The following is a 25060-nucleotide window of genomic DNA, read 5'->3' on the forward strand; positions in this document are numbered from 1 at the left end:
GGCACTCAGCAGGAAGTCAGAACAAATAGGTTGTTGCTGGGCTACAGTTCCATAACAACAACTTGCATTTACATAGCATCTTTAATGTAATAAAATGTCCCAAAATAATTTACAGGAGCCTCATCAAACAAAACTTGACACGGAATTACATAAGATGATATTATGGCGGGTGACCAAACGCTTTGACAGAGACGTAGGTTGTAAGGAGTGTTTTTAAAGAGGAAAGAGAGGTAAAGAGAGAGAGAAAGTTTAGGTAAGGCACTTCAGAGTTGGGGCCTAACAAAGCCCCTTGGTGTTTGTGTCCAGTCTCTAATCTGTAACCACAGACAACAAGTCTCAGCTGGTTATTTTACCATGGAAGTCATTACACTAATGCAGTCATCATTCCATCCAATGGCCAGCACACAACCGAATGGGACTCCCCTGGCCCTGGGCACATGTGGGTACCCTGACTGAGGTTTTACCTGCAGAGTCACTGAGGACAATCGTGGCACTCTGCTCCCCTGCCTCTCCACCCATCTCCCACCCCACCCCTACACCTTCCTCAACCAGCAAGGGCCATAAACTCAGCACTGATCAGGAATCAAGTCTGGGGTCTTCTGTGCTATGTGACTGAGTTCTACATCAGGCGTCACAGTTACTCGCTAAGCCAGCTGGTAGCTGAAAAATTAAAGAGCTTGTGCACAGATATAAGTAACAGGAGGCCTGGAGTCCATTGTGAAGGCAATCTGAAAGAAGTGAAGCCAAACCAGCTCAACAATTTCATTGCGTTTTTCCCAGTTTATGGTTTCCTATTCAAGGGGGGGATGTGCATCAGTAAAAGAGAACCCACTCTAACCTGTATTATCAACACCAAGCTCTCCCGCATCAGACACATGACTTTGGTGCAGGTTAACCTATGCTGATTTGATCCAACAATTGCCATGTAATCCCACTAACTCTGAGCCTAGGCCAAGTCCCCTTCGCCTGCCTCCCATGTCCAGCCTCCACTCCACCCATCCATCCTATCCCCTGCTTCCCACCTTGGTGTAGTTTGTACACCCAATACGAGTCAAGTTGTGAGAAGTCCCCAAAAACACAGAAGTAGCATCTGCGCAGCTGAGAGTTGTGGAGGAAGTCAAACTCACCAGCTGCCTATCATGTAGGTGCAGTCACAAAAGTGAGCATTGTAATATCTCACTGGCGGGGACCTTAATTTGGAGGGGGAACTTAATTCAGTGAGTTGGCCTTTTAATGAGCATGCATGAGATGCTAATGCATGCAAAAGGACTTCCCGTCATTATAATAAAAGCAAAAAACTGTGGATGCTGGAAATCCAAAACAAAAATAAAAATACCTGGAAAAACTCAGCAGGTCTGGCAGCATCTGCGGAGAGGAACACAGTTACCGTTTCGAGTCTGTATAACTCTTCAGCAGAACTAAGTAAAAATAGAAAAGAGGTGAAGTATAAGCTGGTTTAAGGGGGGGCGGGGTTGAGCTGGTTATAGGGTCAGTGATAGGTGGAGATTGCCAAAAGGACAAAGAGGTGTTGAAGGTGATGATATTATCTAAGAAATGTGCTAATAGGGACATTAAGGGTAGAAAGCAGGATGAGCATGGTAAAGATAGCCTCAGGCACGAGCAAGGTACAGATAGCCCTAGGCACCCCCACTAGGGCTATCTGTACCTTGCTTGTCCTGCTTTCTACCCTTAATTAGCATATTCCTTAGCTAATATCACCACCTTCAACACCTCTTTGCCTTTTTGTCTATGACATCTTTTGGCTATTTCCACCTATCACTGGCCCTCTATCCAGCTCTACCTGTCCCCCCGCCCCCCACCCTCTTAAACCAGCTTATATTTCACCTCTTTTCTATTTTTCCTTAGTTCTGATGAAGAGTCATACTGACTCGAAACGATAACTGTTCCTCTCCGCAGATGCTGCCAGACCTGCTGAGTTTCTCCAGGTATTTTTATTTTTGTTTTGGATTTCCCATCATTGTTCATCGGGAAGCTCCACCCACCTTCAAGCCACCTTTAAAGTCCCGGGAACAGAATTCCTACAGTTCATCCCGATGCTGGGAAACTGAGTGTTAGCCTCAGGCCAAATTAAGTTCCTGCGCCCGCCCCACTTCCCACTGCTGACAGAACTGGAAGGTTCCGCCCGTTCACTCTGCTTCTCTCACTCTACAGAGGCTGCCTGACCTGCTGAGTGTTCCCAGCATTTTCTGTTTCTATTTCAAAGTTCCTTTATCCACAGAATTTTGATTTTTTTTATTATGGTTCATCAACTGCTAAGTATTTTGAGCTCAACCCCTTACATATTTATTTATCTGAATATAAATGAATGCAGCAAGGAATAACAATTTCATTAAAACTAACATGCACTGCATATGCAATGAGATCACAAGTACCAGCCAGAATGGGGTTGATTGGATAGTTTCCCATCAATCATGCCTAGAGACCACCCCGCTGATTTTATACACAGAATTTGTACCATGTAACTATTTTTCACAACAATAATCCTGCTTTAGTCTGGAGACTGTTCAAGTTCCTGCATGAATTCAGAGAGTCTGCACATTAAAATTACAAGTTCCACCCCTGCCAACAACTTATTGACTGCGACAGCAATGCCAACATTCACTGTGAAATTAATTTGGCTTTTGGCTGTCTCAGGCTCAAGATTTTAAAATTAGGCAATTGTGACAGAGTGGGTTGCCCAGGGCTGAGTTCTTTCTCTCATTCACTTTTCTATCCTTAATATGTTCACACAAATTATATAAACCCATATTATATTTAATATAAAATACACAGTGGCTTGGTGGTGGGTTCTAAGTGAGGGTCCCCCAAAACTGAATCAGCTTAGTGTTCCGAGGTCCTAAGGAGATGGTTAATCTGAATCCTGGCTCTGCTGAGGTTGGGCTGTTTCCTGATCAGGTATCAGTAGTTTGAGTTTGTGCTGAACCGTGAGCAGTTTCTGCCATCTCGAGCACCTCGATTTTTAATTGCTCCACCATTAGCAGCCATTCCTTCAGCTGCCTCTGGAATCTCCACCCCTCTACTTCTCTCTCCTCCATTAAGATGCTCCTTAAAATCTATTTCATGGACGGTGCTGAGATGAGCTGTGCATGTTCAGTTGTTGAGTATATCCAAGACTGAGGTCGATTGATTTTTGGGCATGAACAGAATCAAGTTTAGGGTGGGAACATGGATGTGAGGTTGAAGTTCAGCCCTGAGCTTACTGAATGACAATTGAAGTCTCCACCAGCTCCCGTTTCTTATAAAAAATCAAGTTGCTGTTGTTTCCTAACACAGTCAATGATGCCTTCCACCCACCCACCCATGTCATCTCCTGGAGATGTGAATAGGACAATACAAGATGGCAATGTAAGGAAACAAAATCTGTAAAATTCTTCTACAAACCCCTTAGGCAGTCAAATTGCCCCAAACTCATTTCAAGTTAACATCCCTGTAGCTGACAGAGAGAGACCGGCTTGTGTTTTCTTTCTGAAGTAACTCTTTGTATTTGTGACATTTGTAAAAAAGACTCCGTGTACCTGCAGGAACTTTCTGCCGATTTGGAATTAGGAGAAGAAACTGGACCCTGTTGTTTACCTTCACCCATCCCTTCTCCCAGTCCCTGGCTACAGTTTTCTAAATCGTTCTGTCCCATGCCCCAGTCAGGAACAAATGAAAGACTTACATTTTTATAGCACCCTCCACAACCTTAGGAATTTCTAGAGCACTTCACAGCCAACTTGTGAAGTGTAGTCATTGTTGTGATGTAGGAAACGCAACAGGCAATTTACACACAGCAAACTCCCTCATAGAGCAATGTGATAATATCCAGATAACCTATTTCGGTGTTGTTTTGTGAGCAATAAGGATTGACTGGGACACCGGGGAGATTTCCCCTGGTCTTCTTTGCTTGGTGCCTTGGGATCTTATATATCCATTTGAGAGGGCAGAGTGTAGAAAGTCTAACTAAGCAACACAGCGTTTGCACTGCACTGTGGTGTCAGCCCAGATTGTGTGCTCATGCCTCAGGCCTTCAACCCAGAATTGTTTGGACCCTGATGTAACAGTGTTACCCACTGAGCCAAGAGATCCAACAGTGGCATTCTTTGACAGCTATGTTTTTATTCATTTGAGGGATGTGGGCTTATGTGGCAAGGCCAGCATTTATTGTCCACAGATGATGGACAGGCAGTGGGGAGTCAGGAGGTGAGCTATGCACCAGAGAATTCCTAGCTTCTGACCGAAGTTGTCAACACAACTGCTCTTGTCAAGCTTTTGGGTGATGTCAAGTTGAGTCAGTGTTGAAACCACCTCACTTAATGATACAAATCTAGGATTTGTTAAAGTAATCATTTGCCTATCCTAAAGCTTGGATAAATATGAAGTAAGTATGGGCAGGAATGACTGTGGCGATAGGCATCCTGGAGATTATCATTACATGCCTGAGGAAAGTACTTCAGTGAACCCCTCAGATCCTGTTATGATCCAACTTTAGAGGCCATTATAATAATTGTCATTCATTTTAGTTTTTTAATAAAGCAAAATGTTTTATATATAGTCATGTTTCCGCTGCAAAATCCACCTTGTTTTTTTCCTATCTGATATATAAATGGTTCCCAAAAACTGCCACAATATTTTGTTGTTTCCTTGTGGTCAAGGAAAGTAAGGGGTGTGAAACTAAGCCCAGAGGTCAATGGTGTTTACTGCTATACCCTGAGGCTTAGATATCAGAAGTTCCCCTGAAGGAAGAAGGTGACTAACATTGATCGCACATAGGAACAATTCAACAATTCTGAAAGATTTTGAGACAACCTGAGGTTGAGAAATGTGCTTATACCAATGTGGCTCATTTCTTTCAGCAATACTGGGAGGCTAGCCAGGAGAGCTCCAGTAAGTTGCAACTGTGAAATTCTTAATTAATATATATAAGTGCATTTATAAAGCACTTTTCATAATGTCAAAATGCTTTACAGCCAACAAAGTGCTTTGAAATGCAGTCACTGCTGTAATGTAGGAACCACAGCATTAATTGCACACAGATATCGCCCATAAACAGCAATGTGATAATGAACAGAATCCGTTTTTCAGTGCTGTTGGTTTAAGGATAAATATCGGCCAGGACACCGGGGAGAACTCCCCTACTCTTCTTCGATATAGGGATCTTTTATCCACCTGACGAGGCGGTTTAACATCTGGCCTCAAAAATAGCACCACAGACAGTGCAGCACTCCCTCAGTGTCAGCCTAGATTTTATGTTCAATTCTCTGGAATGGAACATGAATCCACACCCATCTGACTGTGAGGCAAGACCCACTGAACCACAGTTGTCACCTCTTCCCTCCATATAGTCCACAATTCACAGAATCACAGAACTGTTACAGCACAGAAGTGGGCCATTCAACTCACCATGGCTGCACCAGCTCACTGAATGAGCAATTCACTTTGTGCCTTCTCTCACCTTCTCCCCAAAACCCTGCACATCCTTTCTTTTCAGATTACAGTCTAATTCCCTTTTGAAGACTTCAGTTGAACCTGCCTCCACCAAACTCTAGGGCAGTGCATTCCAGACCCTAACCTCTCGCTGCATGAAAAATTTGCAGGGCTACGGGGAAAAGGCAGGGGGTGGGGTGACACTAAATGAACTGCTCTTACAGAGAGCCAGCACAGACACAATGGGCTGAATGGTCTCTTTCTGGTCTGTTACAATTCTATGATCTCGTCTCAGTTTAAAGCAATAAATGTGAAGGTTAATTCCCTCACTATTAGAGGTGGGAATCTGGATCTCTAATCCCAAAGAAGGAATAGGGCAAAGTGGAACAGACAGAGGAGAGGGTGCAATGCCCAAAGGCCTTCATTGCTGGGAGGTGGGTGCAGTTGGAGTTGGTCCAGCTGACCCAATAACATGTGTGGAGGTAACAACGGGCTGGTGGGTACGGAAGTGGGCTGTTTAAAAGGTCCACCATGGTGCTGTGGGACTTTGTCCCAGTTGAAATAACAATACAAAGGTCCTCCATCCCATAACCCACACTGCCTTCATAGTCCAAACATCCTTCATGCCCCATCCATGCCACCTCATGCCCCATGTCGCTTCTGCTTCTTTTGCCAATTACTTTAAATCTGTGCCTCTCATTCTCGATCATTTCACAAGTGGGAACAATTTCTTCATATCTACTCTGTCCAGGCCCCTCATGATTTTGAAAAACTCCATCAAATCTCTTCTCGATCTTCTCTTCTCCAAGGAAAACAGTCCATTTAGATTCTCCAATCTATCTTCATAACTGAAGTTCCCCAACCCTGGAACCATTCTCTTTTCTGCACTCTCTTCAATGCCTTCACATCCTTCCCAGAACTGGAGGCCTCATTACGTATACTTGGCTGAGAGCCCAGGCAGCTATTAGAATAATAGATCATCTGCTCCCCAGAGGAAACATTGTTTGATTGACAGCTCAGGATCTATGATCTCAGCAGTCAATTTCACAATGTTTGTTTAGATAAGTTAAGTGGTTTCAAGGCTCTGTGGTTTTTGAGACTTTAAAGGACTTGGATGATTGACACTTTTATTAGCTTGTAGTGCAGAGCCTTTTTCCCAAAGAAGAAAGTTACCTATGAATGACTTTTGTTTAAAGCATTTTTTTTTATACATACCACTATACTCTACAGGGTTCATCAATTCTAGAAGGTGTACAGTGGGTCAATGGGCATGGAAGTGCCATAGCTCACATAGGCAGCATGAGGAGCCATAGGAAGGGCAGAGCTTGGAATAGGGGGCATGAGGGGCCAACAGGAGAGGTTGTGGGGCATGAGGTGGCATGGATGGGGCATGAAGGATATTTGGACTACGAAGGCAGTGTAGGTTGTGGGATGGAGGACCTTTGTATTGTTATTTCAACTGGGGCAAAGTCCCACAGCACCATGGTGGACCTTTTAAACAGCCCACTTCCGTACCCAGCAGCCCGTTGTTGCCTCCACACTTGTTCCTGGGTCAGCTGGACCAACTCCAACCGCACCCACCTCCCAGCAATGAAGGCCTCTGGGCATTGCGCCCTCTCCACCATCTATTCCACTTTGCCCTATTCCTTCTTTGGGATTAGAGATCCAGATTCCCACCTCTAATAGTGAAGGAATTGATCTTCACACTTATTGTTTTAAACTGAGACGAGATCATAGAATTGTAACAGACCAGAAAGAGACCATTCAGCCCATTGTGTCTGTGCTGGCTCTCTGCAAGAGCAGTTCATTTAGTGTCACTCACTTTCCCTTTTCAGATAATGATCCAATTCTCTTTTCAATGCCATGATTGAATCTGCCTCCACCACACTTTCAGGAAGTACATTCCAGAACTTAACCATTCGCTGCATAAGAAGCTTTTTCCTCATGTCTCCGTCGCTTCTTTTGGAAAATTACCTTAAAACTTTGCTCTCTGGTTTTTGATTCTTCCACCAATGGGAAAAGTTTCTCCTTATCCATGGCTGAGTTTCAAAAGCTACAATTATTACAGTTCTGTAATAAAATAACTCTATTGACGCTGCAAGACCAGATGCTAATTTTTTTTTTCAAAACAACACCAGGTGGCCTGTCAATCAAAGCAGTCCAGCAGTTCTGGGTTCAATGTCTGTTTAGCAGTTTAAATAGGTTATTAAAGGACTGTCTTTGATGTGGGGTCTGAATAGAAGTTTGCTTGTTTTTTATAATCGATTGACCACTTGAGGAGATTGATAAGCTTTTAAGAGTTTCATGAATAGGAGTTTTTCTCACTATCAGGTGTGTAAGAGTAAGAGTGAGAACCGTACTAAATTGTTAGTTTTTTTTCATCTCCACATTGTTCCTGAGGTCTGCCCATGGTGGATATTGGATGGGTGACTATGGGGGAATAATGAGGCAGCATGGGGGTTTGTGGGAAGCATGAATTGGCATGGATGAGTTCTGGGAGTGGTTGGGGGGGATAAGGGGGTGTGAGGTGTGGGGCCTTACATCTTCTAAAACAGCTGGGACCAAGTTCCAGAGAACCAAGGTGGGCCTTCTAACCAGCCGGCTTTGGCACTCGCCCACCCCCATGGCCGCCTAGCGCCTACTTTCAGGGTCAGAGGGTGTGACTCAAACCCAATTCCCCACTCTCCCGGAGTGAAAATTAGTCTAACAGGACTACTGAGTTGGGAAATTGACTTGAGTTGCCCACCTAAGTAGTGAAAATCTGGCTGTGATTCAGGTATGACTGTGACCCACTTACAAAAATAATTCCTGAAATTAGTTGCCAAAGTTACAGCTCTCCCTTTTTCAAATGAACTGTCCTGATGGTGAGGTCAAGCCCTGATTAGCATTGGTAGGGATTCAACCTGTGACATCATCAGAAGGCCAAACCACTGTGGAATAGGGGAGAATCACAAACTTGACTGAAGATGTATTATTAACCCTTTGTGTTAAGGTGTCTGGTATTGTCGAAATTTGTCAAAAGCAACTGAACTAGAAGATTCACTTAAAAACATTGGTAGAAGTCACCAAATAAAAGGAACTGCACCAACATTCACAGGAAAAGTAAAACACTGCAGTTGCTGTGGTCAGGAAATCAGAATCGGTGTAAATCCAAAACAGGATACTGAGTGCTGAAAATTTTAAATGAGAACAGAAAAAACTAGAAATACACAGCCGGCTTGGCATCATCTGTGGAGAGAGAAACAGAGTTAATGTTTCAGGTTCTAGTTAAAGTCTCCACAAACCTGCTGAGTATTTCCAGCATTTTCTGTTTCTATTTCCATTTAAACTTTATTTGACTTTTAAAAATTTTAAATTCACAGAATCTTTACAGTGCAGAAGGAGGCCATTCAGCCCATCGAGTCTGCACTGGCTCTCTAAAAGAGCATTCTACCTAGTCCCACACCCCTGCCTTATCCCCATAACCCTGCATGCACTCTTTTCAGATAACAATCCAATTCTATTTTGAACACCTCGATCAAACCTGCCTCCACCACCCTCTCAGGAAGTTTGTTCCGGACTCCAAACACCCTCTGGGTGAAAACATTTTTCCTCACATCACATTTACTCCTTTTGCCCATTATTTTGAATCTGTGCCCTCTGGTTCTTGATGCGCTCTTGAGTGGGAACAGTTTCTCCCTATTTACCCTGAAGGTACCCCTCAGGATCTTGACCCTGATCTACACCCTCTCCATCCTCTATTCCACCTTGCCCTCTCAGCCTTCTTTTCTCCAAGGAAAACAGTCCCAAACTCTCCAATCCTCATAGCTACAGATCTTTATCCCTGGAATCATTCTTGTGAATCTCCTCTGTACTGTCTGTTTTAAGGAGAGCGAGGTGGGGAAGTTCAGGGATGAGATTCCAGAGAGTGGGACCTAGGCAACATCTGAAAATGTGGATGAAGGGAGGGAAGAATATGGAAGAGAAGAATATGGAAGAGCTCAGAGGTCAGACACAAAGAGCTTGGATTGAAGGAGGCTACAGAGATAGAGAGGAGCATGCCCACAGAAGAATTGAAAGCATTTTCAACTTGATGCATGCAGATATAAACAATGGGGTAGGGGAGGGACAGACTTAGGACACCAGAAGCCTTGCGTATTACAGAAACACTTGGCCCTGAAATAGATCAGTAACCCTAAATTACCTGCAATCCATTCTCCTCAATCCTATCCCACATTCAAACAAATAGCTAGTAAATGATGTTTACTCAAAATTCCAATTTTAGGCTGGGTTTGAACACATCTAATGCCACAACTTCAATCTGTTTTCAATTGCATTTATGAGTCTTGATGAGTCCCAGGGTGAAAGCCTTATGCAGCTCATTTAGTTTCAAGGCTCCCGCTAAACCACCAGCCCAAGCCCAGAGCCAAGCTGTGGAGTAGAAGATGAGACACAACATTATCTGCAGTGCTTGATTTCCTAATGAGCTGCAGAAAGAATTAGACCCGGACATATTAACAGAGGCCAAGAATGAATACCAAGCACATTTTATCAAATGATACATGTTCAAAATAAAGAGGTTATGTTAATAATCGAAGGCAACAATCGTCACTCAGAGTGATTTTGGTGCCAAGTGAACTCAGAATTTCCTCACACAGCATAATAATGTTTGTCTGACTTAGATGTAAAAAAAAAAGACACAAGGATATAGCTAGCACAGTGATGGGAAAAAACAGTGGGGCGATGAGAGGTGTTATACCTGAGAACTTAGAGAGATCCTTTACTTCATTCAAAACTGGAAAAGACATTAGAGCTCTGATTGGTAACTCTTGGTTGGATGTATTTTCCATCACGCCACCCCTCATCTCTAACTATCCCGCCCAGCAAAACAGCCTTTCCCCCTACTTTCAATATATTTATAACTATCCAGATTTACAGCACAGAAACAGGCCATTCAGCCCAGCTGGTCTGTGCCAGTTTGTATGCTCCATACAAATGACCACCCATGGTCCTTCGTCTAACCCTATCAGCATATTCCTCTATTCCTTTCCCCCTCGTGTTCTTATCCAGCTTCCCCAGCGCAAAACATTTTTTAAAACTCAATTTCTTAATGCCACGGTGAACCTTTTTCCGTTGGGTTTTGCTGCAGCTGTGTCTGGGAGGCTAATCTTCAATTCCTGGAGACTTCATGGCAATTCTGGAGGGGTGACAAGCCGAGACTGAGCAGGTATTCCCAATGCCAGGGCTTTTGGGTATATTTGGTGTTAATTGTATCAATTGAGGTTAAGTATACACAGGTGGAGGGCATTGACTGGATAGTTACATGGGGAAGAATTTTTCCCCCGTTGGGGTAGGAGGGTGGGGGGGTGGGGGCGGGAGTTCAGGAGCGGGCCTCCGATCGGCGCCTCCGATTGGGGGCGCGCCACCATTTTACGTGGGCGGGCTAATTAAGGCCCGCCCAGCGCGATGTCAGCCAGGAAGCGCTATGCGCTCCCTGTGCGGGCAGCGGGGGGGATTACCTCAGCCAGGAGTGCGCTCTTTCGCGCATGTGCACGAAAGAGTACATTCACCTCCCTGAGGCTAAGTGCTGCCTCAGGGAGATCAGCACCAAATTCAAAAATGGTCAATGCACAAAAATAAAATTTCCCTGACATGCCCCCTCATCTAACACTGTCACTTGAGTTAGGGCATGTCCATCACTTTTATTCAAACTTTTATCAAATTTTTAAAAACTTACATGAAAACCTACACGGATGAGGTTTCCTGTTTTTTCTGAAGCCCGCCAGGGTTCCCGCCCTGCCCGCCAGGCTTAAGGTTGGATGGGCAGGTCCATTAATTAGTTTTTGAATGGCCTCAATTGGCCATTGACAGGTCGGCGGGTGCACAGCTGATCCGGCTGCAGCCCCGCCTACCGGAAAATTGAAATGAGGCGGGGTGAGGTCGAGAGTTCCGCTCGACGTCTTCCTCCCACATCGTTTTACGCATTGGTGAGTGGGCCCCACCCCCTGTCCCCCACTCACCGACCTCAATATCCTGGCCATGAGCACAGTTAAAGAGACACTTCAGGCCTTCGTCTGCTGGGCACCGCAGGGGCTGAAGCACATTGTCAGCCCCGGGAATGATATTTTAATTTAATCAGATAAGTTTGTTTTAAAGTTTTGCTTTTGTTACAGTGCCCAATCAGGGACCACCACCCTTTTTTATTTGTTTATTTTATTGATTAATGGTTTTTTTTAAAAGAGCAGAAAAGAGACACTTATTAACACCGGTTGGAAGTCGCGTTATGGGTGTATACTCTGTGAATAAATCTACACCAATAAAGCTTAGCTCTGGTTTCTTCCTTCACTGACTGTCGACCAGGATTAAAATGGTGAGTAGAGGAAAATCAGTGGATAAGGAGTGCACAGCTGTAGGGTAACTTTTCCCGTGAGGAAGAGGATATATTTGAGGACTCCCGAGGCAGAATAGGAGGCAGTTGTGTACCAGGGCTGCCCAACAGGGGGTTTTAAGACTTTGTGCCAGTGAGGAACTAAAGCCAGACGTGGATGAGGCCAGGCGGAACTACTCCAACTTTTTACAGACTGCTCAATATGCAGAACCAAGAGTCCAGTGAAAACACAATTTCCTGAATCACACTGGCAGCCATGTCTGTTTGCTGCAGCAGTAGAATGCTACTCTGTGTCATTGAGCCGAAGTCCCCTCCACAGTTTTGAGCAGGTAATTCAGGTCCAATGCAGGATGGAGGGAACACAGTGCTATTGGAGGTGCGTCCTTCAGGTGAGATGTTAAACCGAGGCCCTGTCTGCCCTCTAAGGTTGGTGTAATTGCCCCTGAACATCTTTTTATTCTTTCATGGGATGTGAGTGTTGCTGGCTGGGCTAGCATTCGTTTCTGATCCCTAATTGCCCCTGAGAAGGTAGTGGTGAGCCATCTTCTTAAATTGCTGCAGTCCCTGTGGTGTAGATACACCCACAGAGACCTGGTGATAGTGCAGAAACAGCAAAATAGTTCCAAGTCAGGATGATGTGACTTGGAGGAGAACTTTCAATTGGTGGTGTTCCCATGTGTCAGTTCCCCTTGCAGGTAAGAGAGCTTGAAGGTTTGGAAGGCGCTGTTGAAGGAGGCTTGGTGAGTTTCTGCAGTGCATCTTGTAGATGGTACACACTGCTGCCACTGTGTGTCAGTGGTGAAGGGAGTGAACGTTTGTGAAAGGGGTGCCAATCAAGCGGGCTGCTTTGTCCTGGATGGTGTCAAGCTTCTTGAATGTTGTCAGAATGCACTCATCCAGGAAAGTAGAGAATATTCTTTCGCACTCCTGACTTGTGCTTTGTGAATGGTAGACAGACTTTGGGGAGTCAGGAGGCGAGTTATAGAATTCCCAGGCAGAATATGGTTTCAAATGCTTCAGCCTTGTCTTTTGCACTGTTTCTCCCATCATTCGCCCATTTGAGTATTCTCTTCCTTTGTTTGCCCTCCCCAGATGCATTACCTCCAACTTTTCAGATTGAATTCCATTTGCCACTTTTACGCCTGCTCAACTCAACATTGATATCATTCTGGAGACAACAGCTATCCTCTTCACTATCAACTACACGGCCAATTTTTGTGTCATCTACAAACTTCCCGATCATGCCTCCTTCATTAATATATACCACAAACAGCAAGGGCCCCAACAGAGCCCTGTGGGATGCCACTGGAAACTGCTTCTCATTCGCAAAAACATCCATCGACCATTACCCTTTGTTCCCTGTTAATGAGCTAATTTTGGATCCAACTCATCACCTTCCCCTCTATCCCATGGGATCTCACTTTTCTGACCGTTCTGCCACATGGGACTTCTCAGATGCCTTACTAAAATTAATGTAGACAACATCCACTGCACTACCCTCATCAATCCTCCTTGTTACTAATTCAATCAAATTTTTTGAGGAAGTAAGGCACAATCTTCCCCTAACAAAACTATGCTGACTGTCCCTGATCAACCTGTGCCTTTCTAAGTGACAGTTTACCCTGTCTCTCAGAATTGATTCCAATAATTTGCCCACCACCGAAGTCAGACTGACCGGCCTATAATTTTCTGGCCTATCCCTGCACCCTTTTAAATATTGGTACAATGTTCGCAGACCTCCAATCCTACAGTATCTCGCCTGTAACTAGTGAGGATTGGAAAATGATCCTCAGATCATCCATTATTTCCTCCCTGGCTTCCTTTAACAGCCTGGAGACAAATAAACAACACAATTTGAGTTACACATAGGCTTGCATTTTTGCAATGATGGACAGCCTCTCCATTGTTGCAAAAATGTCCCCAGAGGCTGTAATCTGGAAGTTCCATCCCTGAACACAGCTCCCACCATTTTCGCAAGGGAGAGTAATGGGGGCAGGTTCCAATTGCACATCTGTGGCTCACAAAGGCAGCTGCCCATATAAAACAACAGCTGCCTTCAGCCATGTTTGATTTCACTTAGCCAGGTGTGGGAAACATGACTTGTGCAGACCAGACCTGGTGGGAGCAGGTCTAAGCTTTACAGAGTTGCTTGAGCAGGTAAAGTACCCTTTTGGAGAGGCAAAATATTCTTTTGGCTATGGTACTGGACACCTTTGGGGGAGGCCAAGGATTATGAAAAGTAGACATATATGTGCATAAGTGCATAAACTCATTAGGACTGTCAAACTTATAGGAGTTCTCTAAAAGAGCTGTCAAGGCATTTAAAACTCTTTCCCTTTAAATATTTGGGGAAAAAAACTGCCTGCAGTGTTTAAAAAATTCAGTACTTGTTATTTCACTCTGTCTGTTGACATAAACCTGAGGGCTATTATTACTGGATTAATGCTACATGACTTTCACAACCTGCCATTATCACAGTGGGGCCCTTCAGTTCACAGTTTGATTGGCAGCTCCAAGTGAATGCTTGAAGTGGGACGGTGAATGTACATGTATGTCTTCATAAGGGATTAAGCACATGAATGAAATGTTTGTCTTTATAAGGGATTATACAGTTGATGGAATGCAAATGTAGTGAATGGGTTTTTTATGACTAAGGCTATTTTTTATGAAAATAAAGTCTGCAATAGGCACTTAGAACTTTATTTTATTTCATCTCAGCCTTGGTCCTGAGGGCTGCCAATGGTGGATACTGCGTGAATTGGCATTGAGGGAAAAGGGTTGTGGATGGGGGCATGAGTTGGCATAGGGCTATAATGGGTCATGGAGTGGGTAGAGGGTCTTGAGGCAACATGGAGGGTATGGGGGCCCTGGGGGTGGCTGAGCATGAGGTGGCATGGAGGGTATGAGGGGCCATGGGGGTGGGTGGAGGCATAAGTTGGCATGGATGGGGCATGGGGAGTGTGGATGAGAGGGTGTGACTGGTCAGGGCTGGGGGTGAGGTTTAATGTTTTATTCTTTTTCAAAACTTCGACAAAGTGCCGGTGCACCAAGGCAGGCCTTCTGCTCAGCCCACCTCCACCTCCACCTCCACCTCCACAACTGGCAACCTCTGCATTCTTTATGGGGTTTCCCGCCACAACTCCCAGAGAATCCAGCAGCCCTCCTCAACACCAGAGCGGAAATCTGAAGTCCCGGGGCTCTTTCTCCCGGGTCGGGTTTACGAAGCCAGGAATTCTCCCGAATCGGAAGTGAAAACTCAGGCCACAGTCTCAGACAGTCTCCAGATCATTCTGACCAAATATCCGCTACCTCCGAGCTATCCCCCAAACCCCCACCCACTGCCCTCATGTGGAACAGGTGCTGGCTGTAGTTTTTATGGGATAATAGTAAGAAAATGGCTAAGTTAGGAACACATGGAGTGAGCAGAAAGCATCTTGAGTTAATTGGTATAGGAACCTGTGGTGAATGTGTAGACAGATGAGAGAGAGGCAACTTGAAAGGTGACAATATTTCTGTGCCAGGACAGACAGCATGAGCAAGATAAGACAGCTGGGTAGATGTGACTAACTGTATTATTCTGAACAATAGACTCTGAAATGCCTGTCTTCATCTTAAGATAGCTAAGAGGGGTTTCTATGGATACAGAAATAAGATAAAGTTTTGATCACTCAAGGCCGGTCTGACTGTTCGAGCGTACAGAGTCAGCTGTGACTCGGTGTGTGCCACACTCACCTCTGAGTCAGAAGGTCATGAGAAGTCCCACTCCACAGACTTGAGCAAAGATTCGAAGTAAATAGAGGGAGTGCTGCACTGCTGGAGGTGTTGTCTTTTGGATCAGACACGAAGCTAAAAAAAGATGTAAAGGACCATTCTAACTTCAGCATTGTCAATTCCAAATGGATGTTTGGCTCGTGGGCTCCTGGTGTTGCATGTCTGGGGTCACAGAACTGGATAGAGCAAAGGATATGGGGAGGAAGCTTAGAAAGGAAGAATATTTGTCAAAAGAGTGCAAAAAAAGAGAGAAGGAACTCATTTGTGCAGCACCTTTGAGGACATTCCAAAGCACTTTAAATCAATGAAGTGCTTTTGAAGTGTAGCACTGTTGTAATGCAGTAAATGTGATAACACGTGTCAAAACTCTTGACTTGGAGTCTGAAAGTTGCAGGTTAAAGTCCCACTCCAGGATTTGAACTCAAAAATCAAAGTTGCCACTCCACTGCTGTACTGAGGGACTGCACTGTCGACGGTGCTGTTTTTCAGATGGGACATTAAACAGAGGCCCCACCTTCCCTCTCACAGGTGCACAGAAAGATCCTACGGCCAATATTTATCCCTTAATACACATAACAAAAGCAGATCACGTTCATCATTATATTGCTGTCTGTGGGATCTTGCTGTACACAATTCGATCCACGTTTCCAAAATTACACTTCAAAAGTATTTCATTGGTTCTAAAGTGCTTTAGCTATATAAATGCAAGTTTTTTTTTAAAAAAACTAACGTAAACACATCTAGCTCTCACAAACAACAATGTGCTAATGATTAGACAATCTGTTTACATTTTTAATTCTTTCAATTAACTTATTAAAAGCGTTGATTACATTACACCTCCTTGGTTAATTGCAGTCGGAAATTTGGGGCTGAGATTGTTAAAAGGGAGCAATGAAACAATCCTAAGGCTGGTGGATCTCAAAAAATCACAAATACCAATTTCACAATGAGCTCAGTCCCTTTGTACTGGAAACTGCTGGCTCAATGAAGCCTAGTAATATAACTGAATGGGCACACATACCCTGGCCATGTTAACCTAGATACCAGGCTGTCTATGACATAGTTTCTGAAATTATCTCCCAAAACCAGTTCACATCTCTCTTCTCCCTAAAAAGCCAATGATAAGTCAGCCCACATCTATGCAGTGCTTTTAAAACAGCAACATTTCCTAGGAAAAAGAGCCAAAACAGGAGATATTAAGAGGGGTGATCAAACACTTGGTCAGAGAAATAAGATATGTTTTAAAAACTCTTGGAGAAGGAGACAGAGAGGCTTAGGGAGGGAAAGACCCACTTCCTGACTAGGAGGTTGAGCAACTCCACCAAACACTATTTATGGTTCAGCCTTCAATTCCCTCACAACTCCAGAGTGACTTGGGATGTTCTTTTTATACCGAAGGTTCTATATAAATGCAAGTCATTGAGTTCTGAAGAAGTTCGAAGATGATAACTGATTACTGCCATCACACGACAGAAGTGTAGTTAACAGTGAACACACAGATGCAGAGATTGTTCATCATCATTTATACTGCTCAGACACTGAGATGCAGGCAAACACCGGGGAGTGGTCAGGAGTTCCTCTGACAATCAGGAGATCAGTACTCGATAATCAGATTCTTTCCTCTTGTGCAGACAGATCATGCAGCCTCAGAATAGCAATTTCTATATGCTTCACTCCTGATTTTATAGTGAGAGGAGGGAGGTTGTCTCTGTGAGTGTGTGGGTCTTGCTTACATGTGGAGACTGTTACAGAGTATAAATATGCAGGACAACCTTCCCCATACACAGCTGGATCCATATCGATAGATTTTAGTTGGACAATATCTTGGGCAGTATTTAATGTAGGCAACAGGAGCAGGCGAGAGCCTCTTTTCCAGAAGGCTCGCTGCATACTGCCAATCAGGCGCTAAACTGGGCAGCGCCAGGCTTTCCCCAGGACCAATGACCCCAGGGGTGAAAGTCCTGCCTGCCAAGAGCTGCCAGCAACTCTTCATTGCTCAGCAGCGCCACTGGGGAAGATGGTGACTGCTGCCGGTATTGCACCCACCCAAGACCCAAGCTCGCAAAGGGACCTAGGCTACAGGTGAATGATGGCAGGAGGGGCATCTCAGGGTGGGGTTCATGGAGGAGAGTGGAGTGGTGTCAGCAGCAAAGGCAGGGGGCTGGGTCTCAGCGATCCCCACCCTTCCCAAATTCAGATCCTTGGTCAGACACTGAGTGCCTTTGAACAATGAGACCCCTGCCCCCGCTGGAAGCCAGCAAGCAATCTTGGCAGAGTTTACTTCTTCAGCTTCTCTCATGGCACCTCCCCACCCCCGCTGAGTGAATACCAATGGCAGTGGGATGAGGACCTTAGGTGGGCATTAATTGCCCCTGTGCACAATTTAATCAGGCAGAGGCAGGAAATCAGCAGGGTCCCCACGCACCACCCTCCCACCCAATTAAATGCCCTGTCACCAAACTCGCCACGGGGAAGGGTATTAAATTCCACCCTTTGATTTTAAAGTTCTGATCCTTTATTGTTCAAATCTGTCCACACTCTGACCCCTCTCTACTTCCATAGCCTCTTCTAGACCTACAACCCTTTAAGAATTTATTCCTCCAATTCTGCCCCTGTGTGTGTCCTCCACTTCCTTTGCTCCACCATTGGCAGCCATGCCTTCAGCTTCCTGAGCTCTAATCTCTGGAACTCCCTCCTTAAACCGCTCTGCCCTTTATGACTCAATTTCAAACATACCTCTTTGACCAAGCTTTCTGGCCACCCATCCTGGAGTCTTTCTCTTTGGCTTGGTGTCGACCTTTTGTGTGTTTACACATCTGTGAAGTGCTTTGGGATGTTTTACTACATTAAAATGCTATATAAATGCAAGTTTTTGTTCCTGCACAAAAATAAGAAACATAATTTCTGCAATGAAGATACTGACTGACACAATCTGTCAGAAGTAAGGACAGCCAGTCCTCCAGTGTCGGTCAATATTTGCAGAGAGAGTTCCTTAGAGAGAAATGTTTTGAAACCACTGACCCAGCCTGTGAGTACTGGTAGATTAATTAGCATGATGTGGATGATGTGGAACCACAGGGGAGGTCTTTCCTAAATTGAGCCAGTGGGGGAATGAGGACTTTGCAGCAGTTCTTGTCTACACAATGAAGTATGTTATAAATACACAGCTGAAACTGAAAACCTGAGAATCTGAAAATAACTGAATGAATAAAATAGAAAACAAAACAGGCTGGAGAAGCAGCCATCACAGTTCTTTCTTCCAAATTTCACTGTAGAGATGGTTAGAGTGCCAATGCTTACCATCAAATCCACACTCTCAATAGGATTGGATTAAGAAACAAAGCCAGGTCCAAGTCACGGGAAGAAACAATCTAACGTCAGTGCTCTTGTCCTCAAATGTCATTACTTGAAGATCAATGCTACTTCTGAGAACATTATGGCCTGAGTCTGAAGACTGTGGGTTCAATCCCCACTCCAGCTCTTGGGTACATAATCTAGGCTGACACTTCAGAAGAGCACAGAGGGAGTGCTGTATTGTAAGAGGTGCAGTTTTTCAGGTGAGGTGTTAAAGCAAGGCCCTGACTTCCCTCTCAGTGTGTTCCAAGATCCAATGGCACTATTTTGAAGAAAAGCAGGTTAGCCCTTGTGTCCTGGCCAATATCCATCTCTCAATCAACATCACTTAAAATGAATTCTCGGGTCATTTTTCTCACTGTTGTTTGTGGAATGTTGCTCTGCACAAATTGGCCACTGCCTCCCCTACATTAAAATAGTAGCTACACTACAATCATTGCAGTACTTTTGAAAAGAGCTTGGTTTTGAAAGATGCTTTATAAATGCAAGTTTGTTTTTTACAATAACCTCACCATTTATACAGGATGGAAGATGTCAGAATAAATCTCCATTTAGATTAATGGTCTGGCCACAAAGGAAAACAAGAACCAAGGTTTCATTCTACTCTATGTTGAGTTGGTTGATCTGCACTGGAAGTGGGAGAAATAGTCACTGTGCCAAAGAGAGGGATGATGAATCAGGAGCTGCTGTTGATGATGGATATGCAGCCACCTCTGCTGGGCAAAGTGCCTGTGAATAAGGGCAAGATTTGGTAGGATCCACAATCCCCTAACAGTTATTAGCCAAACAATATTGCATGGGATCGTGCATTGAGAATGGGCACTTGAGCAAGTGACCAGGAAGCTGCCATAATCTGGTGAATTGCATCCTCAGAAAAAAAAAACATTCTGAAGAGGAAGGAAGGAAAGAAGATAACATTGACAGCTGAGATAGTTAGACACAGCGCTGAGTAGCAGAGTACTCACTGACATTCCCCCAGCTGAGGTCTGATACTCCAGCTTACATTCCAGTCCCCCAGATCCCCTCTGGGTAGAAGGATGGGGTGGTGAGTTCAAGAAAACAAACATCTTCTTAAACTGGCATGAGAAAGATTCTGCTGTGACTTCTGTAGGTTCATAGTAAACATATCTTTACCAGTTCACCACTGGCCAGATCATGAACCTTAAGGGAGATTACCACTGCCCACTCTGCCAGTGTTGAGAGCATATCTCTAATGGGTACAGCTCTGTGGCAGCAGATACAAACATGCCAACACAACCAAGATTGGCTAACCAGCCAGAAACCCAAAAACAGATTATCTCGCTATCACATTGCTGTTTGTGGGGGCTTCCTATGCACCAATTAGCTGTTGCATCCCCTACATTACAACAGTGACTAAGTACTTCATTGGCTGTAAAGCACTTTGGGGTGTCATGAGGTTGTGGAAAGTACTATAGAAATGCAATTCTTTCTTTTATTTACACCAAGATTTGCTTCCAAACAGGGGGGTTACCCTTCATCCTGGTAATTAACATGTTGGCCATTGTCAAAGTCAAATGTGATCAAGTTTTGTGGCTGGAGTCTCCTCTTCCTCCCACTGTCAACTCCCCTCCACTCCCAAAACTGTTCAGAAGCTTGTTGAATGAAGATTATTCCAATACTGTTACATGGGGCAGTGTGTTCCCCCCTTACCCCTCAATACCTTCGCTCCAATTTAATTTTGTGGTCACAAATGGGCTGATGATTTCTCAAATGTATCTTACAAAATTTATCATTCGATGCGCCACAGTTTGGCCCCTGCAAGATTGACAAAGCCCAATATCACTGACACCACAAGCTTCAAGGGGACCTTAAGGGTAAAAGCTAAAATTCTCAAGAGAATTGTGCAATTATCTGAAGAGAAAGACTTGCCTGGCTATGGAGAAAAGGCAGCAAAGGGGGTCTTTTACAGGGAGCCAGCATGACAGAATGAGCCAAATGGCCTATTTCTGTGATATAACTATTCTATGATTCTAAAGCTACATGGTTTGTTTTTGGGGGGGAACAGAAACTGCTGACTGTGACAAAGACACGGGAAACTTAAATATTCCATTTACAGTGAGCAATCTGTCATAATTGTTTCAGCAATGGGAGCTTTCAAAGGCCAACTGGATACATATATGAAGACCTGCTGCAGAGAAATAAAATCACACATACTGTAATTTGGCCATCAGCATTGAACTCCTATAAAGAATCCATGTCCAGTTTATATTGACAGTAACCCTAGCCCATGCATTAAACCTCCACAAGGTTTAAGATGCACTCAAAATGATGATGGGTTCTGATAAAGTATATAGGGAGAAACTGTTTCCACTGGTAGGAGGGTCAGTGACCACAGGACACAGATTGAAATCATTGGCAAAAGAACCAAAGTGTAAATAGGAGAATATTTTTAAGCGATGAGTTGTTGCAATCTGGAATGCATTGCCTGAAAGATTCAATAGTAACTTTCAGAAGGGAGGTTGGATAAATACTTGAATAGGGAAACTTTGTAGGACTGTAGAAAAACAGCAGGGAAGCAGGACTAATGGAATGGGTCTTTCAAAGGGTTTGCACGGCACAGTGGGCTGAATGGTCTCCTTCTGAGCTATTTGATTAAGATAAAATTGAAACTTTCCTTGAAGTCTCAATGGGGAATGAAGCTTCCAGAACATCAATCTAACTTTCTGTTTACATTCCGTCAACTCTGACCTTTGGCATTCCACAGACATTCCCATGGACCCGACAGCTCGAAGAGCAGAAGGTTCTGATCAGTATTGACCTTCACCGGAACTTTCAAATCCTTTCCTATACAGATATTCATCTCATTCCTGACTGATATGGGACTGACATCCTTTGATGTGAATTTATCCCATATCTTCTACCCTGTGAGTGACTTTACCCCAACATTGTCTAATCCCACCCTCACAGTCCAAGTTGAATAGCAAAATATGTCAGCTTTTGGAAATCAGTGGAAAACAGAAAATCCTGGGAACACACAGGGTGTTCAGAAGCAGGATCCACATCAGAAAGGTGAATGTGTCTGGACCTCCTCCAGATAGTGACTGACCTTTCCAGCAATGTTCTTGTTGACTGCCCTATTTACACATTTTACTCATCATCTTACAGTCAAGGAGCTGCTAAAGGTCCATTCTACAAGTTCCAAGGTAGAGAGAGCTCAGACATTAGTTTTTTGGTGTTACATGGGACAGGTTTTAGCCTTTTGTACAGTGTTAACTTCTAATTTTTCTTTGGACCCGAGCTAACAATGCCAGGGGGGATAATAATATGTAAGTTGAGAGGTTACGCTCTTGGCTTGGTTCCTACCGGTACTCCCCAGTATAGAGCTGGGTTATACAGAGCAGGGACATCCTCAGCTTTGTCTGTAGCCTTCTGTAGAGTGAGCAAGTCTCAGGTGCAGACGAGGACCCACAGAGCAAGTTGATGGCAGTCTAAAGGTTGGCATTTCTGATAACCATACAGTAATGTCTGCTTGAAGGTGCAGGTATGAGGACATGATAAAGCTCCACTATGATGCCTTCCATGGTCGAATAAACTGCCAGCAGTATCTAGGCCTGTGCATGGAGATTGACCACTTGACTGAAATGGCAGGAAGCAGCCAGCCTTAAACCATCCCATTGGCAGATGTCCAAAGCTGGGCCTTTTTTAAATTTATTCGTTATGGGATGTGGGCACCACAGGCAAGTGCCAGCGTTTGCAGTTAAGAATCAACTACATGAAGTCACATCGAGGTCAGATAAATAGATTCCTTCATTCAGGGCATGTAGGCGTTGCTGGCTAGACCAGCAGTTATTGCCCATCTCTAGTTGCCCCTGAGAAGGTGGCCAACCGCTGCAGTCCATGTGGTGTAGGTGCTGTCAGGGAGGGGATTCCAGGATTCAGTGAACCAAATGGGCTTTACAAAAGTTTCATCATCATTACCGGGACTAGATTAATAACATGGAATTGAAAGCAAGTGAATTTATTGTGAGGGATTTGAACCCGTGTTCCCCAGAGAATTTTACCTGAACCGCTCGATTCTCAAAACGCCCTTGGCCACGGGGACTGAATCACAGCCCAAGCTCCCCTCTCTGAATTCCGACTCTAAATCCTCTTTACCTCCCTCTTCTCCTCAAAACCCACCTGTTTGCTCATCCCTCCTAATCCCTCCTGGACATGGTTCCAGTTTACGCCGAGGAAAAAAGCTGCTCTGTCTGTTCTTGAAAATGAAACCTGAAATCTCGAAGCCGACACACACACAGACCCACAGACACACACACAGACACACACAGACAGACCCACAGACACAGACACACACAGACCCACTGACACACACACAGACACACACAGACCCACAGACACACACACAGACACACACAGACCCACAGACCCACAGACACACACACAGACACACACAGACAGACCCACAGACACAGACACACACAGACCCACAGACAGACACACACAGACCCACAGACACAGACACACACAGACCCACACAGACACAGACACACACACAGACACAGACCCACAGACACACACACAGACCCACACAGACACAGACACACAGACCCACAGACACACACACAGACCCACACAGACACACACACACACAGACCCACAGACACATAGACCCACAGACTCACAGACACACATAGACCCACAGACACACACAGACACACATAGACCCACAGACACACACACCCACAGACACACACACACATAGACCCACAGACACACACAGACAGACACAGACACACAGACCCACAGACACACACACACACAGACCTACAGACACAGACAGACACACACACAGACACCGGATCAATCCCAGGACATTCCGAAATCAGAATGGAAATAGGAATTTCTCTCAGACAGAAAGCAGGGACCGCTATTTCTCCCGGAGCCCCTGATAACCTAAACAACTCTCCCCCTCCCTGCCCTGTCTCTGAAGGAGCCTTTAAAGATATTTCTGGAATGGTCAGAATTTATCACCGATTGAACTGGTCTGTGGTCTCATTCCCACGGTTAATAAACACCAAAAATAGAAATATTGAAACATTTTAAAGGGTTAACAATTATATTTACTCCACGTGGAACTTCAGAACTGTGATGTTTGCCTTAAACTCTCCGCTCATTTGAATTAAAAGCTGTCGGTAGAAATTATTGGACTCTCACCTTCTGCAACTCCGGGTCCCGGGCTCTGGGACAAGGTCTCAATCCACAAACAAAACGACACAAGCCACAATCTTCTCATTTTCTAAAAGATTTCGGCTTCTTTGATAAAGAAGATCCCCCTCGGGCTCAGGGAAACTCGCATCGGTCCCCACGCCTCGGCCAGAGAGAGCAAACAACGGCTTCCGAAAACTTTCCAAACTGCTCCTTCAACTCTGCAGGTGACTCCCAGAAGCAGAGATATTTGGTTTAACAAGAATCCACAAACAAATCGGCGACAGACTGAGGTGTAAATGCACTGGAGGCGGATGGGTGGGGAGAGTTTAAAAAGCTGAGTTGAAACTTTTGGAAGTAGCAGTTCACTATCAGCGCTGGAAAGAGAAACTGGGGAGGGAATGAATTTAAGGAAATCTGCAAATACTGCAGTTCAGTCTCTTTGTTTTGGGTGGGTGGGGGGTTTATAATGTGAATCTCTGCTAACATCTGGAATGTTGGTGTTCCCCTAAATGGTTTCAAACTGTTTCTGGCTCCCACAATCCATCCGATGGCTTTTATTGTCGATCGTTCAACCTCCCACCCCCTATGCCTCTCTCGTGTCTCTGGCGAAGGAGTGTACACAGCGGGGAAAGCCTTCCTTCCCCCTTAACTCCTCGCTGACACATTGAACACTGATTGATCTCATTGTTAAAAATCTTTACACTGCATTCATTCCATCGTGTTAGCCTTGGCTCTCACTTCGGAGTCAGACAGCTCCCCCCTCTCCAGAGACTTGAGCACCAAGCCTAGGCTGACACTCTCAGCACCTAACTGAGGGAGTGCTGCCCTGTTGGAGGTGCCCTCTTTAAACCAAGGCCTCTCGGCTGGATGCGAAATATCCCCTAACTTTGAAGAGCAGGGGAGTCCTGGCTCTATCCAAAGCGAATACAACAGATGAGCTGCTCCCTATCGCTTTGCTGTTTGTGGGATCTT

At 44.7% G+C, this 25060-nt stretch overlaps 1 protein-coding gene across 2 annotated transcripts in view; it reads right to left on the reverse strand.

Annotated features, from left to right (window-relative positions):
- The window catches only part of axl (AXL receptor tyrosine kinase), a 205380-nt gene extending 180764 nt beyond the window's left edge, over positions 1 to 24616 (reverse strand). For both annotated transcript variants that reach the window (XM_078533351.1, XM_078533350.1), the window contains exon 1: positions 24095 to 24616. In XM_078533351.1, the coding sequence (XP_078389477.1) occupies positions 24095 to 24173 (79 nt within the window). In that variant the 5' untranslated portion in view covers positions 24174 to 24616. The remainder of the gene's footprint in view (positions 1 to 24094) is intronic.
- Between the last annotated feature and the right edge of the window lie 444 nt (positions 24617 to 25060).

This window comes from Cetorhinus maximus, chromosome 32 (assembly GCF_964194155.1).
Source record: "Cetorhinus maximus chromosome 32, sCetMax3.hap1.1, whole genome shotgun sequence".
NCBI classification, from domain to species: domain Eukaryota; kingdom Metazoa; phylum Chordata; class Chondrichthyes; order Lamniformes; family Cetorhinidae; genus Cetorhinus; species Cetorhinus maximus.